This window comes from Pararge aegeria, chromosome 11, assembly GCF_905163445.1.
Source record: "Pararge aegeria chromosome 11, ilParAegt1.1, whole genome shotgun sequence".
NCBI lineage: Eukaryota > Metazoa > Arthropoda > Insecta > Lepidoptera > Nymphalidae > Pararge > Pararge aegeria.
Window position 1 is genome coordinate 7,586,157 of NC_053190.1, and position 22,173 is coordinate 7,608,329.

The 22,173-nt window shown below is 35.9% G+C and overlaps 4 protein-coding genes across 4 annotated transcripts; 1 reads left to right on the plus strand and 3 right to left on the minus strand.

Moving 5' to 3' along the window:
* The first annotated feature begins 230 nt into the window (after positions 1-230).
* Positions 231-1,166, plus strand: LOC120627689 (histidine-rich glycoprotein-like). Its single transcript, XM_039895713.1, has one exon. The coding sequence runs from the start codon at positions 231-233 to the stop codon at positions 1,044-1,046; it is 816 nt and encodes a 271-aa protein (XP_039751647.1). The 3' UTR covers positions 1,047-1,166.
* Positions 1,167-11,838: 10,672 nt separating this feature from the next.
* LOC120627644 (histidine-rich glycoprotein-like) lies at positions 11,839-12,564 on the minus strand. Its single transcript, XM_039895658.1, has one exon. The coding sequence runs from the start codon at positions 12,562-12,564 to the stop codon at positions 11,839-11,841; it is 726 nt and encodes a 241-aa protein (XP_039751592.1).
* Positions 12,565-17,565: 5,001 nt separating this feature from the next.
* LOC120627685 (histidine-rich glycoprotein-like) lies at positions 17,566-18,306 on the minus strand. Its single transcript, XM_039895709.1, has one exon. It carries the CDS (start codon positions 18,304-18,306, stop codon positions 17,566-17,568), a length of 741 nt encoding a protein of 246 aa, XP_039751643.1.
* A 1,768-nt stretch (positions 18,307-20,074) lies between these two features.
* Positions 20,075-20,809, minus strand: LOC120627614 (repetin-like). Its single transcript, XM_039895627.1, has one exon. The coding sequence runs from the start codon at positions 20,792-20,794 to the stop codon at positions 20,075-20,077; it is 720 nt and encodes a 239-aa protein (XP_039751561.1). The 5' UTR covers positions 20,795-20,809.
* Positions 20,810-22,173: the final 1,364 nt, after the last annotated feature.

The window sequence follows — 22,173 nt, forward strand, 5'->3', positions numbered from 1 at the left end:
TTACTTAACTAAGTCGCAGTTGCGTATTATATAGTAATGCAGCTTTAAAACTATTTACAGTCTAGGAACAGTTGGGTGTTCTTGCAATAACAAACCGCCGAGATTGTCTCGCGACGCGTCACTTGACAAGGCTTACACAACTCCTTATATAAAACTGCTGCGCCATCAAAAATGACGCCAATTTTAAACAATAAGTTCACTGCATAAGGCCTTCGTAATAACGAAGAAGCATGAGGCTAGTGTTAGTATTAGTTTTAGTTGCATTCATAATAGCAACAAATGCAAGGCGGCTTCCCAAAAAAAATGTGAATCCCGTAGACGAGCCAGTGGAAGCACTGGTAGATACACCGGTGGAGGAAAAAAATGAAAAATTAATCGATCAACAAGATGCCGCTTCAGAACATAAGAAAGAACCAAACCACAATACCGAATATAAACGGGGTGGGGGCAAAGATCATAATGCAGGTCATTTAGATGAACACGAAGAAAAGGGTCGTAAGGCATATATAGGCCATCATCATGAAGAAGAAGGAAAAAAGGGTCATCACGACAGGGAGCAACATAAAGGCGAGTATAATGATCACGGAGCGCATAAAAAAGAGCATCATCATTCTGACGGTCATTATAATGAGCATCATAGGGGCGATAAGGGCGAAAAAGGCCACAAGTACGAAGAGAAGGGACACTACAATAAAGGACATTCTACTAAAGGGCATCACGAAGTACATAAACTTGATGAATTTAAGAAAGACAAACATTTCTTCCATGAAGATGGTGATTCTGCCCACGAGGAGCAGCACGGTGGTTTCCATGAAGAACATGGCCATGAGGAGGGTGGTCACTTTAAGAAAGGACATCTTGACGGTGGGCATCACGAACATGAACATGGCGAAAAAGGTCATCACGAGAAAGGAGGTCACCATCATGCGCATAAAGGCCATAGTAAAGCAGCTGGTCATGATGAACATCATCATCATCATCACGACCACGCCAATAAAGCAGGAATTGAACATCACAAGAAACATGTGTATAAAGATGGTCATTGAGAATTTGTACAAGCGTACTATGTTTGGCTGTAATCTGTGGAAAATGACATGGCTAATGATATTACCTGATGCAAGTCTGATGTGTTATTTATTTATTGCTAATAGTAAGTGCGTCCAAAAGTTGAAACTGTCTCGCTATCTCATGTATTTGTAGTTAGTTAACTAAGTAGGTATTTATATTATTAAATCATTAAAATCGTTATTTATTATTCATCTGTATTAATTGTATCATATTTATTTACTTTCTTCAATTATTTATTCATTAAAAAGTTCCCTGAAAATAGCAGCAATAATAAATGAAGTGACGGATGTTTTTTTTCGAAGTCTTATAGTTTTAGCGAGAGGATTCAAACTATAAGTAGCTGTCAATATTGTACCTTCGATTGGTTCTTGGTATAAAATCAGTACAGATTACTAAAAAGGAGATAATTGTTTGGTATTAAAATACATGGTTTAACCGAAGATTACTTACTCTCCGATTAAATGAGTTTTAACTTGAATCCATGGCTATAAATAGTAAGGGTAATTAGGAAAATCATCCAGATTTCCGACTTAGGCCAACAATACATTCTACACTTTCAACTTTGCTAGACTAACCAAGTAAATAGCCCGTAGAATTTTCCGAAAGGAAACATTTCAAAATTAATATAAAATATTTGTATTATTTCACCAAAGAAATTGTAACTGTGCAGGTTCAAATTTCATTAGGTACCTGGGTGTTCTAATTTAGATGCGAAACTAGCATTTAGGCGAAATTCTTGCATAAATAATTGAATGCCGCTTTAAACAGAGATTGCTCTACATCGAAGCAGTTCGGTAAACTTATTACTACACAGTTTCGGTAATACTGTACCTATCTACGATAGTTAGAGCAATATTCTCTCACAGCATATTATACTGTCCTTTATTAGATAAAGTTTTAAAGAGCACATACTAACCCGTCACGGTGAACTACACAGTTTTCTATAATAGCTTCCCATAATAAACCTATATTTTATCTGTTGCTTTTTATATCTGTACCTTAATATTATTGCTGAGCCATCAGCTTAATAAAGATAAATAAAAATAACGGTTTTCCCCTCTCTAATATGAGAGAATAATTTAGGGCTCAGATCCAGCAGCAGTTGTATCCAATACAAATGTATTGAGAATATCTTTGCAGAAAAACTGATTAAAATAAGTCGTGAAATCTATTGCCTCATCCCAATAGAATCAAATCCAGGAACTCGTGATCTTACTCGGACGTGATAGCTAAAAGACCAACGAGGCATTGTTATTTTGATTTAAACATTAAGTAATTGGTTAAAATTTGGTTTCTGAATCATTGTAGGTATACAATCTTTGGTTTCAGAAACTAAATAGAATTTCTGAACTACAAAGATCTTAGAATGTTCTAGCGATTTCTTTTGTATAACTCTTAATGAAAACTTTTTAGCAATACGCTCGGTTGGAGTCGACGCTCCTTGAGAGACTTGCAAAACTATTTCACTTTTTGCAGTCTTTAAAAATATTCAGAAACGAACAAACAGTCTATGCTAATATCATAAGCTAGCGACCCTCCCCGGGTTTGCGCAGGCGTAACAGGTTTGGCGACTGGGTAAAAAATGTTAGTTCTACAATGAAAATACCATAATTATTTTTATTTTACCTATAAATCTGTGAAAAATAAAGTAACGCTGGTGAGAAATGCATCAAATAATCCGTTGCGTGGTTTAGGCGGAGTTATCGAATAAAGAGATGCGGCAAGAGACTTTGTCTTATATTATGTAGAGACGCAAAAGTGTACTCGTCTATTATTACGATATTTGGCTTAACCACGGCATCGATGTTCACGAAATTTTTGCACAGAGATAGCTTGTAGATCGACATAGCATAGTTTTATTTCGAAAAAGCGTCTGTGGGTCCTTCATGCGGGATTTTAAAAATTACTTTATGTAGGGATTACTAGCTAAACCTATCATGAATCAATTTTGCATAGAGATAACTTGCATGCTGGATACAGACATAGAAATTAGCATTTTCTTTTAAAGGATATAAGGTGCATCTACCCACCACGCTGCTCAAATGCGGGTCGATGGCCCTTCAACAACTATGATCACAAATTAGTAAGGGTATGGCAGTTAATTTAAAACCATACCTTTAATCGGTATCAAAGCGAAACCGCGTGTACCGGAGCTAAATATCTTGGCGGCAGTACCTGCTAAAAAATACTGTAAAACTTATTTTCAGTAGGTACCCAATAATTATGATGTGAGCCGGAGGAAACTTAACAATGAGATTCGAAGATATATATATATAGCTGCAGTATAAAATATGCCAGAATTATGATGCAGTGATCGAATTGGGCTAATTTAAGATACCTATATATTTGTACTATTTTACTTGTAATTCGAGAGCAGTTTAGACACAGGTAAGATCGGATCTTTTGATCGGAACTTTTGCTCTAATTAACGATCGACTGAGGGCTTAGCGACATGTGACGTCACATCTTTTGGTAGATTTATGGCTCATTTGACGTTAATCCTCACTGAAGCTAGTGAGACATTTAAGCCACGGGACATTCTCACTAATTACCTCATGAGACAGTTTCTAAGCTCGTCTCCGCATATAAAATAATATATAAGTTTATGGCTGAATATGTGGAAAGAAAATAATTTTTTAGGTAATATTGTATCTTACCTGAAAAAGGACAAGAACTTTTGTTGTTACCAACATTTCTGTTGTTCTGGCTTCTGGAAATTGGTCAGTGTGTAACTAACGAAATGTATAAATGCGAAAGTTTGTGAGGGATGTATGGATGTATGTATTTATCAACTAAATTAATGACTACTTACTAACTCAGTACGATGATTATGATGTTAGCATCACATCTATTCTAGCTTCTCAATTGACTCATACGCGGACGAAGTCACGAGGGTCCGCTAATATAGATAAATAAATACTTATAATACACAGTCTTGTTAATCGAACCAACAGCCTAAGACTCAGAAAGCAGGGTCGCTACCAACTGCGCCTATTGGCCGATAAATATACACACCTAGGCGTTTGATCTCTACAAATGAACTAACTCTATATGTTTATATATTAATATATACTATGTATATTTTCTATTTATATATTACGTATATTTATTTAAATTATATATGTATTTGTATCTTTACATTTTGGTATTTATGTATATCTATCAACACTCTTGGCACTATCCCGTTCTCTTGCTGTAAGTCCTATCTACAAAGGTTGCCTGTAAGAGATTGCTTGCAGCAATAAGGCCGCCTTTGCATGTCTACATTGTGTACTGTATCCTTACTGTTTCTTTTCCTGTATGTTATACGTGCAATAAAGTGTTTCTTCTTCTTCTTCTTCTTCTCTATGAACAGTAAGAAATCTCAACAACAAAAAAAACTTTGTTTTAACAATTATACCATTATTTTAGGGTGGTTACTCGATTATAAGAAAATATTGAGCCAACGTTTTCCTTGAGCTTAGCCGCTCAAGATAAAATAAAAATTTATGAGTTTATTTTATTAGATTTTATTGTGTACTAAACTTTATATTCTTTAAATAATATAAACATTCTTGTTTATTTACTTTTACTTTTCTTTTGGCCTTATTTTTGATTAATTTATAAGTGGGATAGAAGCGGGTGTTACTTTGCGGATGCACAGTGAGCTAAGCTTAATTTACTAAACTGCACCATATATAACCAAACACATGTGTATCTTAATTTAGTTTTCATTTTTTTATTTCTACAATGACGAAACGTAGACGTTTAGCTCCGATACTGAAGTAACGTAGATATAAACCTTATGACGAATAATTGAAAACACTTTGGAATTGTATGTCGATAATTTGGTAAACCTTTCAAGCAGAATGAAAGATGATGATGATGAAAGCAGTATGGTGGATCCATGCTCTAAAACCTTCTCTTCTATAATACAGGACCTCAGTATCAGCCAGCCCAGTGGGACGTTATTATGTTGTTGACAATGATAATGTTGATTGCAGACGTGGTCACAGACAAGGATAGTCATGAAATGTTTTACTTTCTATGCCAGCTGTTTGCAATCTTTCCTCCTGGATTCAATCTTGCCGGCATTGATGCTCACACTATCATCTGATTCTCCAAGGTCAATAAATAGTAGTCGGGTTAACCTTTTAGCGTTTTAAATAGCTGAACAAATCATAATTGACACGGATATAAACAACAATGTCTTAACAGTAATACAATCTTCGAAAACTATTAATTATTCAATTGGTATTTTTTGCTCTTGTAATAATAAAAGAGTCTATTAAAATAATGTTACGCAATGATGTTTTTGGCAAGTTTAACGAATATAATAAAAAAACCACAATTCCGAAAAACTATCGTAGAAGTCTTGTCATGAGCCGCGTGGTGACAGGAATTGGAATACAGTTTTCACCACCAGTCTTTTTTCCGTTTGCAGCTGTTACGGGAAAATATCGGAAAATAGGCAGCGTCTGGCATCTTCTGCGATCACCAACCCGTTTAAGCAGCGTGGTGACTATGGGCAACCTCCCGTTGGCTTTTGATCGCAAAATAATGGCGGATATGAACTATTGTGCGAAACTTTACAGTACTTATCTATTATAGACATTTCTAATAGGTGCAAAAGACTTGTCCCTAATATTATGTAATATAAAAAAAACTGTTAAGATATCTATGTTAAATTATTTGAACTAAAAGAGAGAAATTAAAATGCGTTAAAAACAGCAAAACCATCGCTCTAATAGGATCATGACGTGTTGTTTGGAAAAGGAATGGTTAGACCGATGCGAGAACACCAAAGAGGATATTCTAAAGTTTTCGCTGATTTCTAAAAAAACTGTGCTAGTTAGAAACACGGTTTATTTTCGTTGAATGTATACACAAATCCCTATTCTAACATTCTTTACCTTAAAGTTATTGAAAGAAGAGTTAGCACGTCCCGAATATTCTTTTCATAAAGTTATTTAGTGCAGGAGCATATGCAGATGACAAAAATGATATTCCCTGTTTATATCTACTGACGTCTAGAAGTTCACCCCTTTTACCCAATGTGCGCTCATGCTCGGAGAGTGGATAAAACAATAGGAAAAGATTAACATTTTTGCCCTTCCCCGTAGAGAAAATGTATGCCAGATTCCCTAGGCATGGAGTTTTGAAGGATATAATATAATAATCATCATCATCATCATCACATCAACCGATAGACGTCCACTGCTGGACATAGGTCTTTTGTAGGGAGTTCCAAGTTCCACGATTCTGAGCCGCTTGGATCCAACGGCTACCTGCGACGCGCTTAATGTCATCTGTCCACCTCGTTGGGGGTCGACCAACGCTGCGCTTACCAGTACGGGGCTGCCATTCCAGCACCTTGGGACCCCAACGTCCATCCTTTCTCCGAACTATGTGCCCGGCCCATTGCCACTTAAGCTTCGCGACTCGTTGAGCTATGTCGGTAACTTTGGTTCTTCTACGAATCTCCACATTTCTGATTCGATCGCGTAGAGATACTCCGAGCATAGCTCTCTCCATCGCCCGCTGAGTGACTCTAAGCCGTCTTATGAGGCCCATAGTTAACGACCATGTTTCAGAGCCATAGGTCATCACTGGCAACACGCACTGTTCGAAGACTTTCGTCTTCAGGCACTGAGGGATTTTTGACGAAAAGATGGCACGAAGTTTCCCGAACGCTGCCCATCCGAGTTGGATTCGGCGGTTCACCTCCTTCTCGAAATTGGACCTACCTAACTGGATCGTGATAACTGGATCGATAATAATATCTTATCTAATAAAGAAAGATCTATGGATAAATTCACCTTATTGTGTATGAATTCGTCGCAAAGTAAATAAGTAGCTTATATTTCATAAGTAGGTATGAAATACGGTCTTATTGCTTTCAGTCTGTTGCAGACAACCTTTGAAAAGTAATCATTACGCACAGAATTAAGACCATACGAAACCCTCATTCAGCCATTTTTGCACACGTCTCACTTCACACTCGTGGAATGTTGGTAGCACATAATTTTTTGCCATTTTCCTCAATTCATGGTGAGCATTTAGAAAATTAGAGGTAAAATTATCAACTGCTACATGGAATAACCGCCTGTTCGAGAAACACTACTAAAGTGGAGTGGTTTTTGCTACTTCGATATATGTCTGTGTGTCATGTTCTGTATGTTCTTAATTCTCTATCATTACGATAAAATATATTAAGTAAAATCGAAAAATACAATGATTTAATGAAACAGTATCGTTAGCTTGCATCTGTATTTAATTAATAAGCTAAATCATAACTGTATATGTTATATAGGCATACCTCATTAGTGAAGGATTTAATTTAGCGTCAAATGGAACCGAAATTATCGTACAAAGCATGATTTCATACGTCGCTTTACCACTCTACAGTAATTAATTTGAATGCTTCAATTTTCAATAAGCATTTAGATCTCGGTGCATCATGGTTAAAACAAAAACGCTCTGAAATGCTACCTAATTACGAATTTGTGGAATGTCTCAATAGCTTTAGGCAACGAGTGAGGGATTAATGTGACGTTGGTGCTATAAATCTGCCGAGAGTGGTGACGTCACACGTCACTAAGTCCCTAACTCGCTCAGTAATTAGTGTGAAAGCTTTATCAGTGTATTCCGTCTTATGTATTTATACCTTATTAATAATTCTGAGACAACGCTAACGTTCGAAGTGTTTACACTAGTACGTTTTCATATTCAACTTTAAAAATATGAGTCTATCGCAATAAATAGCGAACATAGTTTAAGGACGCTACCATTCTAGACTTTAGGGTTTATTTATAGTGAATGTTAAAAAAAGGGAATGCTACTGTCAACATGCAAGATAAAATTCATACTTACATTATTGTTTTTGATAGATTTTAGTTTAATACTTATTTAAGTTTTGATTTGTGACCGGAGATAACAACGATAATGATGTATACACCTGTAATTGATTATTGTAATGGCACTAAACAGACTTTGTAATTCTAACACATAATTTTTTTTTTTATGAATGTAGTTACAGTTAATTGCTGGTGTGTCTTATGAATCCACACCAGCAAATAACAACATGAAATAAAATAATTTAATGTTGTTATTTTCTTCATAATGATCAAAAGTACGATTTTTTATTATATAATTTTTTTTAAACATAGTAACAAGACGCTAGAAATGTGTATACGCGTCACCTTGTTGCCGCGTACGAGACTCATAGAGCTCTTGTATTTTAACAAAACATTTGTAATAGTTTAAACTACTTTATTGTAATTTTGGAAGTAAATTGCCTCTTACGCTGTAAAACAACTAGTTTACGTAGATACTTACAGTGCCCGAAAATTACAAACGTTTGGGTCACGTTAACTGTGGTTTTTAGCAGTAACCTTTTTCGGGCTATCTGATGCCAAAACAATTCTTCGAATTTTTGAATTTAAGCATGAACTAATTTTTTATTACATGTGTACACACATTTCCAATTACTTTTAGATCGTTTTGAGGATATAAAAAAAATATTCTTAAAGAAGAGATATTCTTTTATTTTACATGTTTTAATTTATTTCAACATATTTGGTTTTCTTCTATTTTTAAAACCTACATGACATACTTTACATAATAGGACAGGTAGAAAAACATGAAGGATGAACCCAATTATTAACACAATAAAGAAAAATAGTACGCAGTACGTAAATATTGACGCAGTACAACACAACGAATACAAGTCATACTAACCCCATGTGTTTTTATTATTTTGGTCAATATGTACTTATATTAATCTTTAGGAAGGCTTATCCGATAATTACGGGACTTTATCCGGCAGATAAAGAAAATCTATCCATCACTGTTAAATAGAAAGTGGATAATTGTATAAGTCTTATATTTTTCAAAGTTAGACCTTAATTAAAGTTGTTAGTTGCTTTTTAGTTTCCACTCGATAAAAGGGAATACAAGAAACAATCCCTTAAGGGCGAAATGGGGATCAGAAATGCAAAGTTTGTTTATAAGTTTCAAAATGTCAGTCGGCAGTCAGATTAATAGTTCCAAATATTTTTTATACATAGAGAACTAGAAATTGTACACAGACCAAATCGCGGGCGACAGCTAGAGAGTAGAGAATCAATAAAGACCTGGTAAAAAGTTAACAGCAAACTCGTACAACAAAGATTAAAGTAATTTATTTACGGCCAGTTTCTGAGACGCTACGAGCCTACGCATGAATATTTTAATCGATCAATACTATAGAAAGGGCTCGTATGTTTTGGTTTACCTACTGCCATTTTTTTTTAGTAGCCACTCCAAGACTGAATAAATAAATAAGTAGGATTAATACGTACGGATAGGAATTGTATAAGAAAGAACCTAATAGAAATGTGGGTTCAATCTATAAGTGTAGTGAGTGATTATTGTTATTATAATCACTACCTATAAGTTTAGTGATTAAAATAACAATAATTAAAACAATAAATAAATAAATAAATTCAAGCGTCTTAAGTGCTTTAAAATAAACTAAGTATAGCTTTTGGTCTAGGAAGTATCGGCCCGAATACATTGATCACATTAATTTTTAAGTTCATTACCTTATGAACGATGCTCTGTCTGCGATGACTGCTCATGGGCGTACCCATGGGAAGGCAGTGGAGGCCAGCTGCCCCCTCTGGAAATCTCGCAGAAAAATTATAAACTCTCTTAAAAAATCTATGGCGGCCAAGATACAGACAGACAAACAGACGAATAAAAAAAAAAGATTACAGTTTTGGCTTCAGTATCGAATATAAAAAAAGGTTCAAAAAATCTTGTGATAATAGTCGTTAAAGCCCACCTACTCTTATTCTCGCATCGTGGTGGGACTATGCTCTTATGACCTCCCTTATGAGAGAGGAGTACTGTGCCCAGCAGTGGGATCTCAAATAGTTGATGTAAAATAATTTATACTTCAATGTCTGGTTAGCCAAGTCATTTGTTCTTGATTTTGAATTAATGGCATTTTTACAGTTTAACATTTAACTCAATTTCAGGAACTAATATTTATATACTCTACTTCTATCAAAATGAGAAGGGGTTAAGTCCGTAGTCCAATACTAATATTATAAATGCGAAAGTGCGTCTTTTTGCAGGGTAACCTTACCAGGTCAGAGAAAATTGCCCCTGTCTGAGATCGAACAGGGAACCTCCCACTTAAAAGCACAACACTCGCCGCTACCCCGGGGACGCGTTCTACATTTAATAGTATTGGAATATATATAATAATACTGAAATAGAAATAGTTTTCAATTTTTAAATGTTCCCAGCCCGGAGTTTGTTAAATTTTGTGTGGCCCACCCACATATCTCTGAGAGCACGTCAAGCCGCCATATTATTTTGACGGCCGAATGGCGCAGTGGGCAGCGAACCTGCTTTCTGAGTCCAAGGTCGTGGGTTCGATTCCCATAACTGGTAAAAATTAAATATATTTAATAAATATAATTATTAATTATTATAAGTATTTATGTGTATTATATTCATAAAAAAATATTCATCAGCTATCTCAGTACCCATAACACAAGCTGCTCTTACTTTGGGGCTAGATGGCGATGTGTGTATTGTCGTAGTATATTTATTTATTATTTCTATATTCATAACTAAAATTGAAGTATCTTTTTATAATGTAAAAAAACTGCTTTTTACTAAATGTATAAAAAATCTTTATACGGTATCTACTATCTACGTATAGAGGAATCTACCCATAATGTGGTGAATTGGGGGTTGAAAGACTATATGATCCCGATGTTTTTTCTTTATGGATGTTAAATACATCTGGAAGATCCTACTTAAATCATTTCCTAAAACAACCTTAAGGATGTAGAATATAGGATAAAAGTTTGTGTCTGAATAAAAAAAAGTAGACTAAGTCGCCAGAAACTGCTTGTTAATTATAATCGTTTAAAAATCCAATAACCGTCTCATAAACTCTACCCTGCCTACATCAATAATAATCATACAAAAAGTACCTAAGTGTAGCTTTTTGTTAGAGCAATGTAAATAAGGACTTTATGAAAACATATTTGATATTTGAGCATAAATGAGATCCGTTTAGCCCGATAAGATATTATTATTTTGATAAAATATTATATTATTTTATACCTACCTAACTTAGATTCCAAATATTTAGTGAAAAGTGAAACTCTTGAACGTCCTTCAGTGTGTTTAACCGTTTTACATAAAAGGTTTCGAGCAACAAAAACTTAATTAGGTATTCATTTGTTGTTAAAAGAGATACCTAAATCATAAATGCTTGGTACTTATTAATTTATGCTCTAATAGCTGTTGCCCGCGTATTCGTCCGCGTTTAGTTTGGGTTTTTCTTAAATTCCGCAGTAACCCTTAAAATTCTTAAAATTCCCGGGATAAAATGTATCGTATGGCTGTCTCCAGGATGTAAACTTTTTAGATACGAAATTTTACCAAGAAAAGTATGTATTTTTATTTGTAGGTAACAAATATGCTATTTTTAAAAACTTAGTTTTGTCAGCAGGTTTTCGGGATAAATTTGACCTTATGTCCATCTCAAAAATGACGCTACACGCGTTTTTTATAGGAAACACACTTCAAGCGACTTGGAGGTGGGTGGGTGTCTACTTATATCATTGTTTTGTATGAGAAATGATGATAATGAATAAAAAACAAATGTTACAAAAAAGTGTTTTATATTTACACGTGCCTATCTAACAAACAATAATATATACACACAAAATAACAATGAATACAAACATAATAATCCTTATAAATAAAAATGACTACAAATGTTTAATGACCCTTCTTGAAGCCCCAGTGTTTGTGATCCTCATGGCCATCTTTCTTTCCGTGGCCCTTGTGGTGGTGATGATGTTCGTGGTGGCCGCCCTCATCGTGGTGGCCTTCGTGTTTGTGGTGATGCCCACCCTTCTCGTGGTGTCCCTTCTTGCCATGGTGATGTTCGTGGTGGCCGCCATGTTTGTGGCCGTGGTGGAAGTGGCCTCCCTTCTTGTGGCCATGTTCTTCGTGGTGGCCTCCGTGGCCTTCGTGATGGCCAGACTCTCCATGCTTATCGTGGAAGTGTTTGTCCTTCTTGAACTCATCTATTTTGTGAACACCGTGATGCCCTTTAGTGGAATGACCTTTGTGGTAGTGGCCCTTTTCTTCGAATCCGTGTCCTTTCTCACCTTTCTCGCCGTGGTGGTGGTGGTGGTGGTGGCCGTCCTCGTGGTGATGGTGCTTCTTGTGTCCGCCGTGGTCGTCGTCATGCCCTTTGTGTCCGGCGTGATCGTGGTGGCCCTTATGGCCGTGTTCATGATGGTGGTGACCCTTATGTTCCTTATGGCCTTTCTCGTCGTGGTGGTGGTGGTGATGGTGGTGATGTTCCTTACCGCCACCCTTTTCGTGATGATGTCCTGTAGCCGCAGTTTCGAGATCAGCGTCACGTTTCTCTCGAATTTCCCTTGCGCTCGTTAAAGCGACGAGGGCAAAAATGCCCAGCACAAAAACTAACTTCATCTTGGGTGCTACCTTTGCTGCAATCACTTCGTCTATGGAAATTATTATTGTAAACTCGTTTTATAAACAGTAAATTGATTTACTTGCACCTTCATTGAGCAATGATTGCAATTGACAATGCTTGCATCCACTATACTGTCAGGGTCAAATGATTAATTGATTGATTTGATGAATATCGTTAAAATTTCTAATTTTAATTTAAAGGTTATAATCGCTTAAGAGAACTAAACAAAATTGCATGTAAAAAATGAGATTGGTCTTTGTTGAGGTCGGTGATCTTTCGAAGCTAATTTCGCATATTTCTCTTTTGTACCATATTTAATAAACGATAGGTACAAATTATTGAAAAACTAATTTATTATGGTAACAATGAACAATGAGCTCGGAACCTTTTTTGGTTATAGTTACACAATGCCTCCTTCGAAAATATACATAATGAAAAAAATAGTATAATTTCAATCAAGCAGTTTTTTTTAAATTTTATATACGAATTACAAAGCTTGTAACAAATTGAAAGATAATTTGACCCAGTTTTCTGTATACATTTTATAAACTCTCTATTATGATACACCACATATGCCTGGTTAGACTGGATTATATTAGGTTTAGAGTTTCAAAGTTTATAATTAATTCATATAAAGCCTATTTTTATTATGGCTACCAATGGAAGTGTTTAATTATAAGGATCAAATAACTTCCATAAAGTTTATATTTCGTTATCAAAGGAAGACAATAAAATGAAGTCATCCAACTTTTCATTCCATTTGGCTTTACCATAAAAAATTCCGGCAAATTGGTTGCGGCGAAAATTTTCATCATCTTCTATTTATAATAATATATAAATTAAAAATTAAAACAACCCCGACTTTCAATGTACTGTACATTATTCTATTAGTCAAACTCTTTAGCTCTTTCATTTGATGACCATATTGAGGAAATTGTGAGTCATCATTTTGTGGTGTCGGCTATCTTGTATTTAAAATTTGTCAGAGTGTATATTTTTCTACTAGTGAAGCCCATATTGAGTAAGTTGTGAAAAAATATGAAATCCATTTGTTGCCACGGCAATCTTGGACCGATTTTAATTAAACGTATGAAAACGTAGGTATGAACTTTTTTAGGGTTACACACCAAAAACCAAAATTGATGAGAATATTTCTCATGTGAGAGTGAGAGTTTCTCCGTCCTTCATTATGGAGCAATTCTTTGTAAAATAAAACGTATAGATAACTATTTGGGTTATCAAGTTGATTATACGTGTGCCTAGTAGCTAGATGGAAGATGGATTTATGTATGATGTTTTTAGCAACGGGATTCAAAAACATTACGAACAGTAACTCACACTATTAGTTTAGTGCTGTGTGGTGTCACGAGGCATGACGACAGATTTTTTTAAAATTCTAATAGCCTGCAAACGTGCAAGTGGGTGATCACCGCTGCCCATGAGCATCTCCAGCATCAGAAAAGCCATCGTTGCGTTGCCGAACTTTAAGGAATTCTCTTATCCGCCCTCTTATATAGTCGATAGAATACACAAAGGTAGCTAACAACTCTTCTGTGCCCTAGGGATTCCAAGCTAAAAGTCAATTTGGGATTGTCAACAAGTCGAACAGTTCGATCAAGATCGAGAGGTGCCCCAGCCCAAAGATGTTGGCAATACTCCACGTAAGGTTTACTTGCGCTTTATAGAGCTGGAGGTTGGCGCAAAGTAACGTTTTGCTCTGTTGAGCACAACAAACCTTTATTGAAGCTAGTTTTGCTTCACTTTTCAAGTGAGTGCGGAATTGTTCGCGATGTTGGCACCGAGGATCCCAGTGCTCTTGGAAGTAGTGAGGAGAGTGTTCTGGATTAGAGGTGCAGCGGTGAACCTTTTTTTTTTAGCAGTAACCGCTCAAACTTGGGTCTTTGTTCCCCCCAGTGTTAAATACAATTGTCTTTGTTCCCATCAAAATACAATTGTCACCACCATTCGTTCGGTGCGTATCGTACGAGGCGGTTAAGGGAATATAACGGAACATGGACAGAAGCGTCCGCTTTACTACTATCTGCTACTAATGTAATCCCTCCAGTAGAGATAGCCTTTAGACCACCACTGTTAAAGGCTATTTATAGAATAGTATTAATATTAGTAATAGCTTTACAGCGATAAGGCCGCCAAAATGTACCTTCTACCTTACCGCTCAATTATATTTATATTTTGTGAATTTTTTGTATATATGTACAATTATTTATTCATTCATTCATTCAATAGTAAATACCGATATAGATATGAGAGAAAGTGCCTTCTAGCCTTATATTATAAACCATTGAACGAACCTTGACGATATGTATCATAATATCTGTAGCTTGCTTTCTGGAAAAAATCCCACAGTAGCCTGTCGTAAACTTCAATACGTCGAATCTTCAAGACTAAAGCGCTATTTATTACAACTTAAGGGGTTAGCAATCAAAAATTGTACACGGATTATCTTCCATTTATCAGTTTAGTTCTTTGATTATTCGATTCATTTCATGAGTGTGTAAGCCTACTTATATGTGAAACTCGGCGCTTTTAAAATAATGCAAAAACAACTACTTTGATTTTTAAAATCGAACAATACTTTGAAAATGTATGCAAGACTTTGATAAATTTAATTTAGTAACTTGAACGCTTTTGTAATACCTATGTTGCTGTTCTAATTGAATTGCATTGTAAAATACATATACCTACCGGTTCAGTAATAAACTTAAAGTTTTATCAATTGTTGGCAGAGAGTATTGCAGTGCAGTTTCTAATTTGTTTTGTTGTAAGTTATGAATGATAATATAAAACATAGTTACGTAGGTATAAAATCGTCATATAAGAATACCTCTAAATTTACCTACGCAGTGGACTCTTTTTGAAATTGCGTGCGAATGAAGACTTTTTATTGTATTTATTTTATAATACTCCAAGATTTCTTGAAGCTATCCTTTTCCTCCGACATTATATATCTGGTTTCCTAAATAAAAGTTAATTTTGGAATAAGCTTTTTTAAGTTGTGTGCGTTCCTTTTTTCATCCTATGTTATATCCTATGGATACTGTAGCGATTGTGGTATGATGTGGTTGGTGTATTGTGTAATATGTATCTGTGTTTGAGTGTTATGTGATTGATTCCATAGTAATGATGACTTTGATGGTTAGTGAATGTTATTTAATGTAATACTAATTAACCGAAGACTCTATCAAAAGTGCAAGACTTAGCCGTTTTCACTAAACCTAGGCATTGCCTAAATCGAACGCCTGATGATTAAGGCGTTGTCTATAGTAAAAACATTTTGCAAACTCTTAGGTGACATCTTTTGGGGAACGGTTGATGTATGCGAAGGAATCTGCAGATCAGATTAGGCGTTACCTATTTAGGCATTGTTCGTCGTTAGTAAAAGCAGGCATTAGAAGAAGATTATATCTAACCGGTTCGTGTGTAAAGCCTAGCCATTCCGGGGACATAAAGTTAGTTCCCGGCTTGTACCGTAGAACTCTTTTAAGTCATATTTTCCTTGCAATCCTTTTTGGAATAGGATGAAACCGTCTAAGCTAGTAGCGGACTACCAGTGGCGTGCGCCTTGTACATGCGCAAAAGCACTGTCTACCCTAAAACTTTAACATTACTATCGGTTTCTATCAGGCATCGTACCGGAACGAACGAATCGCTTGGCAGCACGTCTTTGTTCGTAGGGCGGTAACTATAGCCACGCATGTTAAAATAAATTAAATATCACTTGCTTTAACGGTGAAGGAAATCATCGTGAGTAAACCTTCATGCCTGATTCTCTATAATGTTCTGAAAGTCGTGTGAAGTCCCACCTGCACTTGGCCAGCATGGCGACTACGGCCATATAACTCTTTTCATTCTGAGGGACGTTCGCGTTCTGTAGTTGCCGGGAAATAAGTTCATGATAATAGAGCTCTTTTATGATGAACTGTAATGTATACATCGGTAAATTTGATATTACAAGATATTACATTTAATTTTATGAAACACTAGCTGACCCGGTGAACTTCGTACGTAGCTGGGTACCACCTAATGAATGCTATTTATTGCAAGTAATCTGAAGTAGCAATCCAGAACACACAGTTTTTATTCAGATTTTTCGGCTGCTTTTGCTTTTTTTTAAAAACTACAACTGTTTATTTAGAAAAGCCAAATTGATTTAGGCGGAATTGAAACTGGGATGTCCCACTCAGAAAGCAAGACACGGCACGGCAAATTATTTTAATATAGGTAGATTGGTAGACACAGATATATTTCAAAGATCTACTTCCGAGTTCATCAATGCAATTTGTATTTCGTTACTAAAATTTAGTCAATCGTCTAGGTCACACAGAATAATGAAACTTTATCACGAGTCATTGATCTTGTTCTTTGAATTTGACTAAAAATCTAATCTAGAGTCAATCTTAATATTTTTGGGATTATAAAATTACTTAGATTAGTTTAGAGGTACTTACTATTAATTTTTCGGAAATGTTTCCAATTAGCTTTGCTCGAGATCTTTTACTGTTGGTATTCCTGTACATCTGTATACACCTATTTTAATACAAAACTATTTTAAGCTGTAAAGCTAATATTGTCACACAATATTGTTATTTATTGTAGCCCAATATAAAATTGTAGTTTACGAAGTTATAAGCAAGTTACTATAATAAGCGACTATTAACAATCAAATAACTAACTTGTTAAATAATCCATCAAGTTTGTTTTTGTGAATCTGTCATTTGTTAGGTATAAGTTTTCTTTATCAGCACGGCTATAGAATAAGCTTATGCATGCTTTAACATGTACTTAACAAGTTACTCTTAAATAATCTGATACCTAATTGTCAGCTAGGATACAACATTATTGTACTTTTTTACACTTTGGTATCGCACAAAAAAAATTACATTTAGTTAAAAATCTTTTATTTCTTGTGGTAAAAAAACATAACAAAACATAAATTATTAAAAAAATCAACAATTAACAAGATGTTTGGTACTGGCTTAGTGTCCCTTGTGGCCCCAGTGCTTGTGGTGTTCGTGACCTCCCTTCTTGCCATGGTCATGATGGTGATGATGGTGTTCATGATGGCCGTCATCTCCATGGTGTCCCTTGTGGTGGTGGTGGTGTCCTCCGTGCTCATGGTGGCCGTGTTTACCATGGTCATGATCATGGTGTCCGTGATGCTTGTGTCCGTGGTGGAAGTGACCGCCCTTCTTGTGTCCGCCCTCATGATGGTGACCTCCGTGGTGGGAATGGTGTCCCTTCTCTCCGTGGTGATCATGGAAGTGCTTGTCCTTTTTGAATTCGTCGTGGTGTTCGATGCCATGGTGGCCCTTTGTGTCGTGGCCCTTGTGCCAGTGACCATGCTCGTCGTGTCCGTGCCCATGGTGGCCCTTCTCCCCGTGTCCGTGGTGATGGTGGTGGCCCTCATCATGGTGGTGATGCTTCTTGTGACCACCGTGCTCACCGTGATGTCCCTTATGCCCTTCATGGTGGTGGTGGCCGTGTTTTCCGTGGTGATGCTCGTGGTGTCCCTTGTGTCCCTTGTGGTCGTGATCACCATGATCATGATGATGATGACCATGGTGCTCGTGACCACCACCCTCGTGGTGTCCACCGTGGTGGCCGTGGTGGTGGGAAGCTGCTACCTCGAGATCAGCTTCACCCTTTTGGCTGATCTCCCGAGAGGAGACCGCGGCTACAAGAGCCACCAGCCCACACAACACCAGAAGGCTTCTCATGGTTGGTCAGACAAGTAAGTGTTGAATGATAATTTGCCTTGGTGGCGATGATATTTTATACTAGTTAGCCGCTACGGTTAGGAAATTTGATGTTGACGTATTGTCAAGGCTGCAAAAGTTATGAACGATAATAGATTTTCACTTCCAGGTTAATTGATATACGAACACTACTTGAACTTTGTTTGTTGGAAAGACTTTTTCGAAAGTGCTTCATGGTTTTTGCAGACGTGGTTTGTCCTGTTTCGAACATTTTCTGGAGATCGCCTCCCATATTCAACTTAGCCTTTCCCATTTTAAAATGTTCATTCCTACTACTATTTTAAGTTATTTTGTCAGCAACGGAGGAACTTAAAAAATAAATAGTGAAAGGGCTGACAAGTTATTTAGGCTACGAAAATTACACGGAGAATTCTTAAAGAAAACGATAATAAACGAATTCGCAAGATCAGAATAGGTAGATACTTAACTTTATATTACGAGTTGAATATTCGAACTTTAAATTTAATATTATCTATTTAAAACAAGAAGGGAAGTAATATTTAATATTCATATCATTATGTTCGCAGAGTTTTTAATATGAGTATAGAGCAGTAGAAGCCAGTTTTACTATTTACTCTTAGTGGAAATTGCCAACTACCGCAACGTGCAACTGTAAATACACAAAGCCTGCAAAATTATTTTCAAGAATATGTGAAATGTGTGAATATTAAACTAGAAATGAAAATGTTATGGATGGAAAATTATTTTGTATGGATCGTTTGGTGCGGCTATTCATATGTTCAGGTCCGTGGTGTATAATTTAATACACGTATTTACACAAATTTATCATATTAAAATTCAAGAATAGAAATATTAGTTTTTCGGAATGATACATGAAAACAAAGTGAATACGATATGGTTGGTACCGCACTATACCTAAAAACCCATTTTTAGAAAAGCGAGTTATTTATTTAATAGAAAAGCGAGTTTTTATTACTTAACGTGCCAATGTCGAAGTGTTCCTACGATTACATAGGAACACTTCAACATGTGCGTATTAGAAACATTATAATATTCGAAAAATTTGAAGCTTCAATGTGTACCTACTTAATAATTTAGATTATACTAGCTGTTGCCCGCGACTTCGTCTGCGTTTGATCTTGTTTTTAAAGTATTCAGTATCGCTTAGCCTTAAGTGAGTATTGTAGTATATATATACATATATATATAACATGTGACAAATAATTTGCAATAAAATAAAATTGCGACTATAATTAAAGATCTAAGATATCCTATCTCTTAAGTTGGACCAGACTGCTCACGGTGAGCCAATTTTATTTAAAATCGGTTAAGTAGTTTAGGAGTCCATCGCGGACAAACATCGTGACAGGAGATTTATATATATTAAGATTACACATGAAGCGATGATATCCTAGTGGTTAGGACTTCGGCCTTCCGTTTGGGGAAGCTGTGTTCGATCCCCGTCCTTGACCTCTGACTTTTAACAGTTATGTGCTTTTTAATAAATTGAATGTACCTAACTTGCATTTACGATACAGACAAAAGTGTTGAGGAAACCTGCATGCCTGAGAGTTTTGCATCTCAATGGGGTTTGAAGTCTACTAATGTAATGGGTTGGTTAATAATAATAAAAATAAATAAAAAGCAAGTATAAAAAAATTAATACAAAGGTTCAACAATAAAAACATAACTGTTTAGAAATAGCAAACTTTTATTTACATATCACAAAATAATCAACAATAACAAAAATAAATATTTCGTTCACCGATTAATGTCCTTGCCAGCCCCAGTGTTTGTGTTCTTCTTGGCCGCCCTTGTCACCGTGGCCAGCTTGGTGATTCCAGTGCTCGTCTTCACCTGCTTCTTCGTGGTGTCCTTTATGGTCGTTATGGTAACCCCCTTTTTCGTGATCGCCCTTCTTTCCGAATTCGTGCTCATGGAAACCGCCTTCTGAGTGCCCCTTGTGGAAGTCCCCACCCTCCTTGTATCCACCCTCATGGTGGTGTCCGCCATAACCTTCTTCGAAACCTGACTCACCGTGCTTATCGTGGAAGTGCTTGTCTTTCTTGAACTCGTCTATTTTGTGAACTCCAATGTGGCCCTTAGTGGAGTGTCCTTTGTGGAAGTGTCCCTTTTCTTCGAAACTGTGTCCTTTTTCGCCCTTCTCGCCTTGGTTGTGCTCATCAAAGTAGCCATCGTCATGTTGGTGTCCTTTCTCATGCCCGCCGCTTTCGTCGTAGTGACCTTTATGCCCTTCGTGTAGGGAGTGTCCCTTTCTGCCTTTGTCAGATTCGTGGTATCCCTTGTAGCCTTTTTCGCCTTTCTCACCGTTCTCGCCATAATGGTCACCATTGTAGGCTTCGCCGCCACCTTTTTCCCAATGATGGGAAGCAGCTGCTAGTAAATCCGCTTCTCTTTTCTGACGCACGTCTCTTGCATAGACGGCTGCTACGATAAGCGCAAAACCAAATAACACAATGTTTTTCATATTCCCGATCTCCTGGACCACTTAGTAGTTTATTGCACAATGTTGCCTGTTGCCAAATGATGCCTGTTGCTTATTTCATACAGCTTATATAGTATTGCCAATACCACACTGAGTTGCCTTTAATGTCAGGGTAACTAAAATCTGGCGGTCACAAGAGCGAGTGACCTAAATTATTCATAAATTAGTTTTATTGTTATCGTATTTCGACGAATGTTCTTTGTTTGACAAAATAAGATTTACTATCATTCTATTTTTTACTAGCGGACCCTCGCGACTTCGTCCGCTAATGAGTCAACCTTAAAAAAATGTCGTATATTGTCGCGGGCTGTTTTTAGAACTTTAAAGAAGCAATTCCTACTCAATTTGCGTAACGTTTACCGTTTACACATTGCACGCATCGAAATCTCTCAAAAAGGATATTTTTTGCAGTTTTTGCAACATTTCTTATTGATTATCGATGTAGCGTGATGTTGTATAGCCGATATTAACAACACAATAAAAAATTGAAACCGCGGTTCCTGAGATTAGCGCGATTAACCAAACTAATTCAAAAATTTTATAATATCATAGCTGAAAATTTTTACTTGTATTCAAATTATGAATGTGGTTCGTTTAATACTGAGTGCTATGATTAACTTCCTGACTTCCAAAAGAGGCTTATATTTTTACTACAAATATGCGTATGTAATCACATGTCAATTTGGCTATATTACCAGTTTACAAATGAGTGAATGAAATGATTATGATTGAATAAATAATGATAATTTTTATTGTTAAAAATTTATCTGTATACTGTATTAGACTTAATATTATTTATCAAAATTAAGCTTAATTTGGTATACTCCACGAAAAGCTGGAAAATCTGTGTGGTGTAATTTATAACTTCTTCAATCTTTATTCTCCACACCTAACAGATCTTCGATGCAATGTTACCTCTTTATAATATTAGTATAGATTGCCTGACTCGTAATTAGTTCGTCTTCATTTAAAGAAATGTTTTCAAAAATTCAACCTGATAAGCCAAAACAGTAAGTAATTTGTTTAAAATTTAGTATTTTAATGTCGAACAATCAGTTTCGTAATTTTTCATGTTTTTTTGTAACCTCAAAATGCATTTGCAAACAGATAGAAATATTTCGTTATCAGTAAAACCTCAGTCAGTTATATTATAAAATTACTCAAATACCATTTAAATAAAAAAATATCATCGATAAACCATAAACTTTTATAACATTAGAATTCAAAGGCCATTAGCTGGAAACTGAATATTTTTATTGAAAACTTTTCTAAAACAAGCTCTTAATTGACACTGTTATAACTTTACAATACAGTAGTTTGTGATAAAAGCAATTAATGTTCATTCACATACAACATGGTTT

Excerpts from the sequence above, each read along its gene's own strand:
- LOC120627689 (XM_039895713.1), top strand. The coding sequence starts at position 231 with ATGAGGCTAGTGTTAGTATTAGTTTTAGTTGCATTCATAATAGCAACA.
- LOC120627644 (XM_039895658.1), bottom strand. The coding sequence starts at position 12,564 with ATGAAGTTAGTTTTTGTGCTGGGCATTTTTGCCCTCGTCGCTTTAACG.
- LOC120627685 (XM_039895709.1), bottom strand. The coding sequence starts at position 18,306 with ATGAGAAGCCTTCTGGTGTTGTGTGGGCTGGTGGCTCTTGTAGCCGCG.
- LOC120627614 (XM_039895627.1), bottom strand. The coding sequence starts at position 20,794 with ATGAAAAACATTGTGTTATTTGGTTTTGCGCTTATCGTAGCAGCCGTC.